Consider the following 15384-nt stretch of genomic DNA (forward strand, 5'->3'; position numbering starts at 1 on the left):
AAAAACCATTTCAGCAAAATTTGCTTGCCAAAATGTGACTGAGCATTGTAGTTTGCCCGCAGACCATTTTACGTCCTAACATGGGCATTTCCATATTCAGGAGAATATGACCCCCAAAATTTGTAACCCCCATCTCTTCTGAGTATGGAAATACCCCATGTGTGGATGTCAAGAGCTCTGCTGGCACACTACAATGCTCAGAAAAGCGCCAATGAGCTTTTGAAAAGAGAATGTTTGGAATTTTTCCTATTTTCCCTTGTGAGAATGAAATATTTAGGGCAACACCAGCATTTCAATAAAAAAAAAAAAAAACATTTTCCCATCCAACTTTAATGAAAATTCATCTGACACCTGTGGGGTGTTAAGGCTCACTTTACCCCTTGTCACGTTGCGTGAGGGGTGTAGTTTCCAAAATAGGGTCACATGTGGGCATTTTTTTGTGTTCATTGTTCATGTCAAACCCGCTGTAAAATCAGTCACCCCTGTGCAAGTCACCAATTTAGGCCTCAAATGTACATGGTGCGCCCGCAGAGCATTTTATGCCCACCTATGGGATATTTCTGTACTCAGGAGAAATTGCGTTACAAATTTTGGTTTTACGCTTTTACCACTTGTGAAAAGTATGGGGCAACACCAGCATGTTGGTATAAATATTTATATTTAATTTTTTTTTTACACTAATAGGCTAGTGTAGCCCCCAACATTCTTTCCATAAAGGGGCAAAAGGAGAAAAAGCCCCCAAACATTGAAGTGCAATTTCTCTAGAGTACAGAAATACCCCATATGTGGCCCTAAACTGTTTCCTTGAAATACGACAGGGCTCCGAAGTGAGAGCGCTATGCGCATTTGAGGACTAAGTTAGGGATTGCATAGGGGTGAAAATTGGGAGTCACTACAATAACCCTAATTGTGTCTCCAGCTGTTGCTAAACTCCCAGCATGCCTGGTCAGTGGCTGTCCAGAAGTGCTGAGAGTTTTGCAACAGCTGGAGGCTCCATTTTGGAAACACTGCCGTACAATACGTTTTTTCATTGGCGGGGGGGCTGGGGGAACAGTGTAAGGGGGTGTATAGTGTTTTACCCTTTATTATGTGTTAGTGTAGTGTTTTTAGGGTACTTTCGCACTGGCGTGTTACGTTGAGTCTCCGCTATGACTGCACTGCAGCAAAAAAATTTGCTGCAGCCCAAACTTGAAGCAGGAAACTTACTGTAAACCTGCCCGTGAGAATGTACCCTGTACATTCACATGGGGGGCAAACCTCCAGCTTTTTCAAAACTACAACTCCCAGCATGCACTGACAGACCATGCATGCTGGGAGTTGTACTTTTGCAACAGCTGGATGTACACTGGTTGGAAAACCTTCAGGTAACAGAACCTAACTGAAGGTTTTCCAACCAGTGTGTATCCAGCTGTTGCTAAAGTACAACTCCCAGCATGCCCAAACAGCTGTCTCGGCATGCTGGGAGTTGTAGTTGTGTACCTCCAGCTGTTGCATAACTACATCTCCCAGCATGCCCTCTGGCGATCAGCTGGGAGATCTAGTTATGCAACAGCTGGAGGTACGCAACTACAACTCCCAGCATGCTGAGAAAGCTGTTTGGGCATGCTGGGAGTTGTACATTTGCAACATCTGGAGGGCTACAGTTTAGAGATCACTGTAAGTGGATCTTCTGCTGCCAGTCCCCCTGTTCTGTCTAGCCTATTGTGGGTGGGCAGAAAGGGGAACCGAAAGTTACCCCCCTCCCCACTCCTGATCTGCTATTGGTCATAGCTTCTGGTGACCAATAGCAGGGATAGGAGGGTTGCCACCTCACTCCTATCCCTTCAGGGGGATAGTGGGTGTCTTAGACAACCACAATTCCCCTTATATTCCGGGTCACCATAGACCCGGAATCGGTGCAAATCAGTGAATTCACCGGCAATTTGCACAAATCAGTGACATGGGGGGGGGGGGAATATCAGCAGTCATCCTGGTCAAATTCCCACAGGCGTATGGATATGTCCTGGGCCCTTAAGTACTTAAGGGGTTACCCAAATGTTATTGGCATCAATGCAGTTATGTCATGCAGGGTTATTCCATGAAGAGCAATGTAATGCTAATACTGCATCCTAAAACCTGTACAATGGTCTCATTTCACTTTACTGCCTTTTCTTCGTGAAGCAAGAGTGGCTTGGCTGTGCTCACATTTAGAGATGAGTGAAAAGTGATTTGATTAGTCAAAAACCTCATGGCTTGGGAGTTGCCGACTAGCCTGAATAAATGAGTTCAGCTTTCAGGTGCTCCGGTGGGCTGGAGACTCCTAGGACGGTATCCACTTTTTCCAGCCCACTGGAGCACCCGAAAGCTGAACTCCTTTATGCAGGCTAAAGTCAGCAACCGTTGAGCCGAGAAGTTCTTGATGAAGCAAATTACTGTAACTTCTCTCTACTGACATTTACTATAGGCTATTCTTTGCTCACCCCATGTAGAAAAAACAGCTAATTCCAAAAACAGCACCACAACTACCGACAGGTTGTGTGGTATTACAACTTGGCTCCATTTCAGTAGCACTAAACTGCAAAACTACATCCAACCTGCAGACTAATGTAGTTTGAGGAAATCAGCTCTGGTTCTCCAATGCTGAATAAACCCCATTTACCACTTCCCACCTCATGATGTGTGCATACATCCTGGAGATATCCTACTTTGGACTGCAGTATACGGCTTTCATTCACAACCAGGGTCCCACCACAGCTGCAGAGACCACGCCAGCCTCGGCAACATTAACCCTCATAGATGCCGTGATCAGTCCTGATCACAGAATCTATTAAGTTAACAGGGATCCAGTTTGTTGCCATGGCTGCCTGAGAGGTTCAGCCTTAGGCTGGATTGCACAGGCTGTTCATTTATACTGACTGGTTTACTGTGCTGCAGCACAGTATAACAGGTTAAAAAATAGAAGTGTTTACCACTGGAGTACCCCTTTAACTGAGCCCTAGAGATCAGTATGGGGTTTCAGCACCTAACTTCTGTTTTAAAGTTATTGCCTTTAGCCAGCTTGGGGGACATTCATCATTGTTGTTTTGGTAAGCAAGTTCTGAAGTTATTTTGCTTTAATTTTGCTTATGTGCTACATATTTAATATACGGACATGGGATTGGAATTTGGAGCACACAAGCAAAACAATTTGCAGTTTTGGGGATTAAAATTTGCTCATGTCTGAGAGTTTTGTATTCCAGGTAGAAACTGAAAATTTCCTTATGTAAGGCTATTAGCAACATTTTGCTTACCCACAAAAAAAAAAAAAAAAAAATCTCTCAAACTACCTTGATACATGCCCCCCAGTGTTTTGTTAGATCAACTAGAATTCTCTACCTGTTGAATTAGCCTAGTCTAACAAAGGGTGGTTTTTACAGACTAAAGAGATCCAGAACGACCAAATGCAGAACACGTTTTATAAATTGATGCAAGTACAGAGAAATACAAAAGTTGACATAGATTACACACACACTAGTTCTAAAGTTGTGAGATATGCCCAATTGGGGAACCATACATGATACCCACTACAAAATTAAGTGCAAATGTTTGGGGCATCAGGTTAACTTATTGCATTTTTTCAGGCTTCTCTTCAGGCATTTCTGGGTATTCAACTAGCTGAGGGGCAAAAGGTCCCACCAACCATGTTAAAGGAGTGTTGGCAACCACATAGCTTAAAAGCTCATTCACATGATCATGGACTTTGGTGGCTTGTTCCCTGCTTTGTGCCAGAATTCCTGCAGAAACATCTCCAATAGACTTAACAGAGGAAAAAGAAGAATGTAGGTCTTGAGCAGTTTGTCGTAGTTGTTGCATGCGGTCCTGTATGCTAGCTGGAAGGCCTTGTGCCCCAGACACAAGAGTAAAGCAAGTAGTTTGAAGTTGCTTGGTCAGTGTACGGGTCATGGTTAACACACGGGAGTCCAATGGCTGCAACAACAATTGTAACAGATTAGCACTTCAGTTCACAACTTCAGATTTAAACCCACCCACCCCCATCTACTTTTGGCATTGTGGGCCCCCTCCAGTCTGTTTGCATCCACATAACACCAGACAAGATTGACAAAAATCCACATGTAAACTTTGCAATTCAAAGTGATGATCAAGGGTGAAATCTATGGCAAACTGCCGCCAAATCCTCCCTCAGAAGATGTAGACTTTGCGGCAGTTTTGTCTGTAGTGTTAAGTTACTGTATGTAAATCCACACAACTTAATAAAAAGATGGAAGCTGGAACTATAGTCAGCTTGACTGTAATGTGCAACTGGAGTCCCATGATCTGCAGTTAGATTGCTGAAACCATCAGGAAGAAACTAAAAACAACTAGGATTGTTCCTTCATATAAGGCAATATTTGTTTTTTCTATGCATTAAGCTACAGTTCAGTTCGTCACATTACCAGTTCTTGTTCACTGTCTACAGATCCAGTTTCCGACTGCTTGCGACTCCATTGCAGCCACTGCTGGTGCAGTTTCTCTTGGCCATCATGAACACTTTTTTTGACCGTTTCCATCTTAACATTTAAAAAAAATATATAAAAAAAGTTTACACAAAAGAAACAAAAGATCTTAAAGAAAATATACAATATATTCAGAGTCCTACCAGGTCAATAGTTTGGTGCAGCTGTGCTAGAGTCTCCATAGTGCTGATCTGGGCACTCCTCACCTTGCCCAGAGAATGCTGATATGCTCGATGACGGAGTCGAGAAGACAGAGAACCCAAACGAACATAGTAACTTTGCTGTTCCCTTTGTTGTTGAATTGGAGCCACTTCAAACCCTTCTACAGTTGAGGCAAGCTGAGCTAGAAAGAAAAAGTGAAGCAAATTGAGTATATATCACTTGGCCCTTTACCAAAACCAGTAAGTTTGAACACTTTTCTAGAGCTTGACCTAGACAATTTTGCAGAGTGCCTCAAAGATTTTAACCAGTAGTCTAGTAAGATTTCTTCTTTATACCAAAGTTTTATATCAACTCAAATGTTGTGGCAGGTTTGCTTTTGGTGGGTAGTAGCAGGTTCACTACATAATCCCTTTTAGCAGTAAATGCACCCCCAATGGCAGACGTAGCAGGTTCTCCAATCCTTTATTTCAACATTGAGGCAATGATAGCAGTAGAGCCAGCATTACATTTACACAGACGCCAGTGATACAGATTACTCACCTCCCATATGTGCTCAGAGTGCCCTCTGCTGGTCAGCAGCTGTATGGATATGCTCCAGGAAGCTTTGCAGCAGTCAATCTGCACCAAATGCATGAGTTTGTGCTGCTCTATCCCAGCAGAGAACAGCATATCAGGCTTCAGGTATGGACTATCACAGCAGAAGTCACATTTAACGTAATGTCAAACTAAAGGGGATGGGGTAGAGTCTTGCCAATGGAGCAGTGGGGGGGGGGGGGGGGGTGTACATTTCAGAGGTATTTTTTATTGTTTGAAGTTTTGAGCAATGTGCCTTTTTTGCTGGTGCTTCATAGGTAATAAATGCTGTGGATTTTCCATCTAAAAAAGGGTCCAACTTTAGAATGATCTAACAGACTGATGCTGAGGAAGAACACATTGGCCATCATGTAACAGCCATTGTGTGCTGCGTCAGGAACAGTCTATTTCTATATTCACACAACTTTCCTGTCTTTACCTGCAAAAGTGTGCTTTTTTGTAACCATCTTGCTTTTTTGGACACCAAGTTTACTTCAATATGACTCAAATTCTGAAGGTGGAAAGAGGCAAAATGGAGGGGTAACTAACTTTTGGGGGCTTTGGTTGAATGGACACATTGGGGAGATCAAAATCTGTCGGGGGGGGAATAGTTAGGCCTGTGAAAGAAAGCAATCTTGTTGCTATGGACTCAGCAACTTTCTTTGGACAGGTTTTAATAAATCTCCCTCATTGTCCTTGTTCTGTAGTTCCATACAATTAAAGTGATACCTCATTTATATCACTACATTTAACAATGTAGCACAGCATTGTCAGTGCTATTAGTGCTCCATTGCACCAGACAGCCATGGCTTACTGGAGAACCGTTCAGCCAGGGTCCCATTGCTGATAGCCAGGTATGAAACATACTGTGCACGCTTCATATAGCAGGAGCATTGCAAGGTGTACATTTTTTGTCCATTTGTAGGAAGGGGTTATAGGTTTGTACATTTACACAAATGGCAGTTGCATGTTTAAATTTTTATTTTATAAAAATGGTAAGGGGCAATGCAAGTGCTTTTTCACTTATTTTTGACATTCTATTCATTTTGTAGTCCCCCATAGGGGACTTTAACATGCAGTCTCAGTTGAATACACTGATCAATAGCACAGCATTGATCAGTGTTATCAGAGCTCCATTTGTACAAGCTGCTGAGACTACACAGCTCCTGACAAATCTCACCTCTAGGTGTCTGCAATACCTACTGGGACACTAACCAGTCTTGCAGGAGCATCAGGCTTGTCCATGAGTCATGGACAACAATGGCTCATATACAATGCTGCATGAGCAGATGCACCAATCCCCTCCCACCACAAGGGAGGGACACTCCCTTCCCCTGAGAGATTTCTAACTGAGCAAGTGAAGAGGTATTTTTATAATATAAGTGATAGTGGCATAAAGATTAGATGTGCAGACAATTACATGTGTACAATTAAGCAGAATTTCCCTGGTGGCTGCCCTCCACACTGTGATGCATCACTCCCAGTACACATAGGGATGTCACACAAGGCAAGTGGGGTGGAAAGCAGGTGCTGGGTACCAGCACAGGACTACTTGCCTAGTTCCTGCTGGCTTTTTGAAAGCACAATATCGGACACCCAAAAGTCTAAGATTAACAGCCCAAATGCAATAAAGGTCTTAAAGTGTTCTATATTAAAAATCCCACACCACACTAAGGCTATGTTCACAGAAAATCTGTGTGGACATTGCCCATAAAATGCTGGCACTAGGACTGATGGGAAATGCAGTCTCAGACATCAATGCATTTCTGTGCAGAGTCTGCAGAAAGACTAGACCTATTCTTTCTGCAGACAGAATTTCAACTTCCATGCCAGTTGTTTCCAGTGGGGAAATTCCGCTATGTAAACAGTGAAGCAGAATCCAATTGAAATCAATGGGAGACTGCACAGAAATTCAATTTTTTTAACATCATTAAGTGATAACCTACATAGTGTCATGAGGGATTGGTTTCTGGTTGACTATGTAGATAGCATGCATGTTGTTGGGAATAACTAACTAAATAGTCATCTTAAAGGGGTACTCTGCCCCTAGAAATCTTACCCCCCCCATCCAAGGACAGGGAATAAGATGTCTGATCGTGGGGTCCCGCCACTGGGGACCCCCGCAATCTTTGCAACCCCCTAGTCATCCGTAGCATAGAGCCGAAGTTTGCTCCATGCCCGATTACCCATGATACAGGGGCCTGCAGTTTGTGACATCACAGCCCCACCTCCTCGTGATGTCATGCCCCCTTCATGCAAGTCTATGGGAGAGGAGTTGATGGCAGCCACACCCCCCCCCCCCCTCAGACTTGCATTAAGGGGGCAGGGCATGATGTAATGAGGGAGCGGGGTTGTGATGTCACAAACAGCCAGCCCCTGTGTCGCGAGTCGGGCACTGCGCAAACTTTGGCTCCATGCTGTTCTCTGCATGGATGTGCTGCCAGCAGTCAGAGGGCAACTGCAGAGAGCCCTGCTGCAGCTGGGTACCCATCAGCTCATGACTGCAGTTGCTCTGTCAACTACACTGCAGATGTGCAGTGTGTGACCCTACCCTTCGTGTGTAGAAACCTTTAGTTCTCTGGCAAAATGACAGTTAAGCTTTTCATCTTAAGGTGCGTTCACACGTGTGTATTTTTGTTAAAGATCTGCTCATTGACATCAATGGGCAGCAAAATCTGCAGCAAAAACATGCACATGTGAATGCACCCTTAATTTGTAATGGGCAAGTGAGTAGGTAATCTATTTAAAGGTCAGTCTGGTTAAAGATTTTAGGCATATAATTCCTGTAGAAGAAGAGTTGGCTGTACTAGTTATACTTTAGGACAGCAGGCAATATACCCAGTTACTTACATAGCTCCTCATCTGTCATAGGAAGGTAATGATCAACCCACTCCTCAGATTTTCCCAAAACTGTATCCAGACTGCTAGTCACGAGCTGTCCTACTTGTGTATCCATCACTGTTGAGACTACAGACCGAGTCATGTCCACGCTTCCCTGTACTGCGCCAGTAGCCAAGCCCATAATACCAGATACTGCATTTGTGACAGTGTCACGGGCACCAGTCACAGTGTTTGTCACAGCACCAACAACTGCATCACGTGCTCCAGACACCAGCTCTTTTGTGTCCGAAACCACCTGTGTAAAGATAAATATATACCCCATCTTATCAATAAAAAAATTAAAGAAATTTAAAAAAATCTACAAATGTAAAAATTATATGATCTAACAAGATAAATTGTAGGAATTAACTTACCACAAGGATCATTGCCGGCGCCGCTGCCCCCCCCCCCCCCCCATCCTCGGTGGCATAATTACCTGAGTCGGGTCCGCGCTGCTCCAGGCCTCCGTCGTGTGTCCCCGGCGTCATTGCTATGCGCTGAACGGCGTGGCGCATGACGTCAGAGCGCCGCGCCGTGCATAGCAACGACGCTGGGGACGCACGACGGAGGCCTGGAGCAGCGCGGACCTGACTCAGGTAATTATGCCACCGGGGATGGGGAGAGGCAACGGGGCCGGCAATGGGTGCCGCTGCCCCTTCTCTCCCCCTGGCTATCGGCGCCGGTAACCAGGGGGTGAAAAGGGCCGACAGCAGCGCTCTAGACCCCAGGAAAGGCAGGGGGAGAGAAGCGGGCAGCGACGGCCTCTCCCCCTGCCTTTCCTGGGGGTATATCGGGGTATACACTCGCACACATGCACCCTCATTTTATCATGGATATTTGGGTAAAAAACTTTTTTTACCCAAATATCCTTGGTAAAATGAGGGTGCGTGTTATAGGCCGGTGCGTGGTATACCCCGATAAATACGGTAATCAAATCATCAATTTATGCCATTTAGCCAACTACAGGTTAGGATACAGGGAAGTCAGGGCATTTAAAGGAGTAGGCCAGTATAGCAAAACTTATCCCCTAACCAACTGCTAGGACCCCTGAGATTTCCAGGCTGGCAATCTGCATGAAGTGTCGACCATGGCACAAAGCTGTGGCTGACATGCTCCCTCCATACATATCCATACGAGAGCTGGAGATGCTACATCTGTCTCTCCCATAGAGATGCATTGAGAGGCCATGTCAGCCACAGCTTTGTGCCATGGGCAACACTCCAATCATGCAGAGAGCAAGGGAGGTAGATTGGGGGGGGGGGGGGGGTTGCCACAACAGTTGGACCCCCTGCAATCTGACACTGGATAGGGGGATAAATGATATTAGTTATACTGGATAACCTTCAATTTCTACTCACCAAAATCAGCACAATTTTTATATGCAAATTAACTCTTATCTGCACAAGGGGCATTCCTGAAAACTATATACACCTCTGATGCAGTCTCCAGAGTTCTTTTCGCACCACCCCAGTCATCAAGGAGCCGATTATTGAACAAGACGGCATCAGAAGTGCAGGTAGTCTTCAAACCCACCCCTAGTGCCGTTAAGAGTTAATTTGCATATTGCAAGTTTGTGCTATATTGGGGATAGGGGTAAAGAATTTAAAGTCACTCCCAGAATTATGGCACATTCTTGAGCATAGTACAGGCCAAAAAGTTACATGTTAACTCTGTTCTTGCCATGGTTAAGTCACATATTTAGGAAAAAAGTTTCACAAACCCCAATCTGTGGAGCCAACACTTACCTTCTCAGCTGGCTGCTGAAGAATAGGCAATGAGGATTCCAGTTTGTCTAAACCTTTGCAGGCAAGCTCATTAGCTGTAGCAACTAAGGGGAGGAGACAAAACAAACAAATAAGTGTAAAATTTGTATTAGAGGTCTGACATTTAAAAGGGCATGTCATTAGCATCATCATACTAGCCCGTTTGTACAGGCTTGTAGTATCCAGAAGGGGATTACAGCAGCATGGATTGGGAAATGGCAAATACCACCCTACACTACAAGCCAGTACCAACAGGTTAGTGCGGTTAATATTGATGACAGATTCCCTTTAAGTGCCTTATTCACCCTTCTGCCACCCCTAGTTTATGTCTGGGATATAACATTTCACTGCAGCTATTTGACAAAGGTTATGAATGCTATACCCTTTTAATAGAGTACCTGTCAAATAAAACTTTTAATATAGTGTCCCTAGTGTTATTAGCAGACACTTTCCCCATACACTTGCTTTTAAGATTAACATAAACCTGTTTAAAATGTGGTAAAAACCGCCACTAGTTGGCTCTTCTGTTCCCTGCCACAATTAATACAGTGAGTTTGGTCTCCTCCCGGTCTGGCAGGAGTCCAAACTCAGGAAGTGCTTCTGGCTGCACCGAGCTTGATTGACAGTGCAGAGCCTCACTGAAAGATGCAGAGCTTGAGGTATTCTATTCAAAAGCAATGTTGTGAGGGTGGAAGTGGTCCCCCAGCAGGCTTCAGTGATGTCATGCCTGCTGGGAAATTGCACTGTGAGCAAGAATTTAAATATTTTTTTAAATATTTTTGAGGTTTAAAACTTGTCTCCCAAAATGTGTGAGTGGCATTAGGAGTAGTTCGAGAACATAGCCTGGTTTAGTTTAGAAAAGTTTATTAGGTGACAGGTACTTTTTAAGCAAGAGATTTAGGAGTCTGCTTGAAACTCAAACTGTCTGGTCTTGCCTGCAAAACCCAATCACAGCTCAGCTTTCATTTTACCAGTGCTCAAAGCTATGAAAACTGAGTTGTGATTGGTTGCTATGGGTGCCTATGTCAGCTCATAGGGGAGATTTATCAAAATCTGTCCAGAGGAAGAGTTTCCCCTAGCAACCAGTCAGCTTGCTTTTATTTTGCAGAGGCCTTTTTAAACATGAAAGCAGCAAGCTGATTGGTTGCTATAGGCAACTTTTCCTCTGGACAGGTTGTCGCAGAGCATATGGTGTTTATATGCATTAAGTGTCCTGGACAAGTTAGACTTTTAAACACATTCCATACACTTACTCTGTGGCTCCAATCTGCTTATAATGGGCTTTGATCCAGTTACTGCAGCTCCAGTTAAGGTCTTTGCTCCTTTCTCAGCAACATCACAAACATTGCGGATGTATGGGTGACTGTCTTTAGTAGAGCTGTAGACGGCACTCACCACACTGCATGCAGAGCTGACAAGAGGTAGCTGGGTAACACGTTCCACCACATTCTGTTATAGACAGACAACAGAAAAACAGGTCTCCCAAAAGTTATAAATGTTAGTGATGAGCAGAACTAACTCCTTTTGTCTGAGGTGATCATTGTGCTACATTAGTATAAAAGGATGACAAAATCTCATCATAGATGACCCGATACGGGGCAGCGCAGATCAGCTGATAGAATTCAGCAAGGAGATTCCACTTTGAATTTCAATTCTGTGCATGGACCCTAACCGTTCTGTCACATTCCTGTCAGGATGAAATATCAGTGCCACAGCATCACTAGGGGAAGTTACCAATTGGACCAAGATGATTTCTATCTAAGGCCAAGTTCACATGTGTGGCATAGGTGCACAAAGCCTGATGCCACAACTATGACAACATGCACCAGTTTGGCATCCAGAAACTATGGTCTCAAGATGCCAGACAGGGGCAATGCAGCAACCTACATTACCCTGGCCAGAGAGTCCAGTCATCCGGTGTCAAAATTGAGAGTGGATCATTGTGAACTGTCCCTTTAAAATTAACATTGGCATGTCTACTATCAGTTTGGGTGCTTGCACACCACGTTTTTGCTACACAGTTCCCGTATACGGTTTAAAGTTAAAAACCATACGGAACTGTATAGAAAACCATGCATTGACTTAACATCGTAAACCGTATGGCAAACGCATTAGCCGGTTTAGTCCGTTATGCCTCTTCTACGGTTTTGTCCATTTTTTTACCCGTACCCAAAACCGTAGTCTACCACATTTTTTGGTCTGGGTGAAAAACTATTAAACTGTATACATTTGTTTTTTAACATGGGAACCACACATAACTGTATGTGTGTACAGTTCCATCTAGTTTTCACTATATGGTTTTTGACTACAGTTTCTCTCTTGGAATTGCAAACAAGTGAAACTTTATTAAAAATGGAGTGAGAAGTTAAACGTACACTTTTCTTCCTTAAAAACAGATGCAACCGGACATCATTTTTCTTAGCCGTATACGGGTTAAAATTTGTACACGTTTTGATACAGTTTAGTCAGGTTTTGAGTAATCCATTTATCAAAAACCTGATATGGGAACTGTATTGCAAAAACGTGGTGTGCGTGCACCCTTTCCCTCTGATTCATGCCAGAGGGAAACTCACCCAGATGATGTGGATCAGCCCAAGCAGTGGGTACTGCATGTACCCTGCAACAACATGTGCAGTATCAGGGCAATTTTCTGTAAGACACAAGTCCCAGAAGACAGCACACACTTGGGATGAAAGGAGAAATCTCCACTTAAAAGAAAAAGTTGTAAGATCTAATGTTAAAAGGGGGTGGGGTCCATTACACTAGTGCCTGTTTTAGGACCTTGTCACAAGGTTCAGAGACACTTGCCAAGTTTTAGTAATCCCAGACATAGGTGAGGCTGCCAATAGCTAGAGAGCAATGTATGAAGGACAACTGTCTACAGCAGTGCTCTTCAACCTGCGGACCTCCAGATGTTGCAAAACTACAACTCCCAGCATGCCCAGACAGCCAACGGCTGTCCGGGCATGCTGGGAGTTGTAGCTTTGCAACATCTGGAGGTCCACAGGTTGAAGACCACTGCTGTAGACAGTATAGCTACCATACATTGCTGCATTATATACACAGACATTTGCACTACAGAGGAAGCTATCCTTGAATCACATGACTATGGGAGGATGAAGCCAGAACTACTGTATCATGGAGAGAAAAAAATTACACACATATATATATACTCTAAAGGCAGCAGTGTTCCATATTCAGTATTCACTGTAAAGCATCAGCAAGTGTCTATTTCAGACCTGTTGGCATGTATACTAGTGATCACTGCTTTATCACCAGGAAGGGTCCAGACGGGTTTTGTCACCAGTACAGACTATGCATGGGCACACTGAACAGCACAATTCCCCTCTTCAGACAGGATCAGACAATATGGGCAAAGCATCATGGTCTCCATTAATATGAGAAACCACAAGGCAGCACATGACCCATGATACAGTATTGGCTGTGTGATCATCAAATATACATGAGTACACTCATAGGGCATATGTGCACATGATACAGATAACTATGCATGTGAATGATGGGGCAACTGGTGCTCTACAAGAGATCAATATAGAGTATATAAGATGGAGTACAGCTTTTAGGTGGCATCGCTACCAAACACCTAGTTGCACCATAACGCCCCTAAGATGCAAAGGGCAAGCTGCTATCTGCATGCCCTGATATAACCCCCCCAAGAGTGCCAGGGAGATAAGAGGGCACATCAAAGTCCAGCCACCTCACCTGTTGATCGGGAGTCTCCTCCATTGGGGCAGGAGTATCGGTTCCGTTAATTGACATGATACCAGGATTTCTGCAGCTGACACTTCACCTGAGGACACAGCAGGACCACGGAGTAAATGTGTGAAAGTCAGAAAGAAAGAAGCCCCCACACATAGCGAGCGCAATGCCGTGCCGCCATGATACAGATACACACGGCGGAGTCTACTCCACCCAGGAGAAACAATACCGGAGCCTGTGTCCTCGCCGCCAAGACGGTTCACCCCGTGTCCCCTAGCCCTGTCACCCGCCACTCACTTACCAGGAGCGCTACCTCTGCCGTCTAACTCCTGCTCCTACTTGGCCGCTATTTAAAGAGACTGTGACGTCACCCTCTACCCACGTGCTGAGGGGGCGGGGTTATGAGAGGGACGGACGACTTCTTCCTGGCAAGTTTCTGGAGAAGGATGTACTGTACAAAGCCTCGTTCATGCTGTGGTTTTGTACGACTCTACATGACGTCACCGGGTCTGTTGGGGAGCGGGTATTTTACCATAACTGAGTGGACAAAAAAATAAAGGGACAGCACAATTTTTTTCTTCGCCTAACCCAGTGATGGCGAACCTTTTTGAGCCCGAGTGCCAAACCGTAATGCACGCCAAGTTTTTTCCCTCAAAGTGCCAGCACAGCAATTAAATCAGAATACTGAGGTCTAAGTTTAGAAAAAAAAAAAAAAAAAAAACGCATACAGTTGCCATAAATAGTTAAAGGAGTACCCCAGCGCACACTTTTTTCATGTTATCCTGTCCGGGCTGCAAAATAAAAGAAAACGCACTTTATCTTACCTGCCAACGAGCCCCCGGAGCTCCGGTACAGGTGTTTGGTCCCCGGGCTGTATTCTTCTTACTTCCGATTAGCCCGGCACGTCACACGGAGCTTAGCCTATCACCGGCCGAGGCGGGACATCGCTGCGGCCGGTGATAGGCTAAGCTCCGTGTGACGTGCCGGGCTAACAGGAAGTAAGAAGAATACAGCCCGGGGACCGAACACCTGTACCGGAGCTCCGGTGGCTCGTTGGCAGGTAAGATAAAGTGCGTTTTCTTTTATTTTGCAGCCCGGAGGGGATAACATGAAAAAAGTGTGCACCGGAGTACTCCTTTAACATATTTTGCTTTAAAAGAACACAACAGAGTTCAATGATCCAAACTTGTTTTTTTTTAATTGATAGTTTATAGTTCTCCCACATTAGATTGTAGTTCCCCCACATTAGATTGGCAGCACAGTTCCCCCACATTAGATTGGCAGCACAGTTCCCCCACATTAGGCTGGCAATATAAGTCCCCACACATTAGGTACAGTATAGGTTGGCAGTTTAGTTCCCCCACATTAGGCTGGAAGTATAAGTCCCCCAACATTAGGTTGGCAGTATAGTTCCCCCACATTAGGTTGGCAGTATAAGTCCCCCACATTAGGCTGGAAGTATAGTTCCCCCCACATTAGGTTGTCAGTATAGTTCCCCCACATTAGGTGCAGTATAGTTCCCCCACATTAGGTGCAGTATAGTTACCCACATTAGGTGCAGTATAGTTCTCCCACATTAGGTGCAGTATAGTTCCCCCACATTAGGTTGGCAGTATAGTTCCCCACCATTAGGTTGGCAGTATAGTTCCCCCCACATTAGGTTGGCAGTATAGTTCCCCCCACATTAGGTGCAGTATAGTTCCCCACATTAGGTGCAGTATAGTTCCCCCACATTAGGTGCAGTATAGTTCTCCACATTAGGTGCAGTATAGTTCCCCCCATTAGGTTGTCAGTATAGTTCCCCCACATTAGGT

General features: G+C 44.6%; 1 protein-coding gene across 3 annotated transcripts; it reads right to left on the reverse strand.

Annotated features, from left to right (window-relative positions):
- Window positions 1-3420: 3420 nt before the first annotated feature.
- PLIN3 (perilipin 3) lies at window positions 3421-13994 on the reverse strand. Of its 3 annotated transcripts, none has more exons than XM_056569589.1 (8): window positions 13872-13994; window positions 13574-13661; window positions 11104-11299; window positions 9833-9915; window positions 8058-8343; window positions 4616-4815; window positions 4413-4526; window positions 3421-3945 (listed from the first exon to the last, which is right to left on the reverse strand). In XM_056569589.1, the coding sequence occupies exons 2-8, from the start codon at window positions 13628-13630 to the stop codon at window positions 3583-3585; spliced, it is 1299 nt and encodes a 432-aa protein (XP_056425564.1). In that variant the 5' UTR covers window positions 13631-13661; window positions 13872-13994; the 3' UTR covers window positions 3421-3582. The 3 variants fall into 3 exon arrangements, with proteins under 3 accessions (XP_056425564.1, XP_056425572.1, XP_056425580.1); XM_056569597.1 differs by lacking the exon at window positions 13872-13994 and adding an exon at window positions 13800-13837; XM_056569605.1 differs by lacking the exons at window positions 4413-4526; window positions 13872-13994 and having other exon boundaries at window positions 13574-13793.
- Window positions 13995-15384: the final 1390 nt, after the last annotated feature.

This window comes from Hyla sarda, chromosome 1 (genome assembly GCF_029499605.1).
Source record: "Hyla sarda isolate aHylSar1 chromosome 1, aHylSar1.hap1, whole genome shotgun sequence".
NCBI lineage: Eukaryota > Metazoa > Chordata > Amphibia > Anura > Hylidae > Hyla > Hyla sarda.

Bases quoted from the DNA above. Each gene is read 5' to 3' on its own strand.
- PLIN3 (XM_056569589.1), bottom strand. From the start codon at position 13,630: ATGTCAATTAACGGAACCGATACTCCTGCCCCAATGGAGGAGACTCCC. The intron at 8,344-9,832 runs GTAAGTGTTGGC...ATCTTTACACAG, and splicing joins TTCAGCAGCCAGCTGAGAAG to GTGGTTTCGGACACAAAAGA. The intron at 4,527-4,615 runs GTAGGACTCTGA...TTAAATGTTAAG, and splicing joins TGCACCAAACTATTGACCTG to ATGGAAACGGTCAAAAAAAG.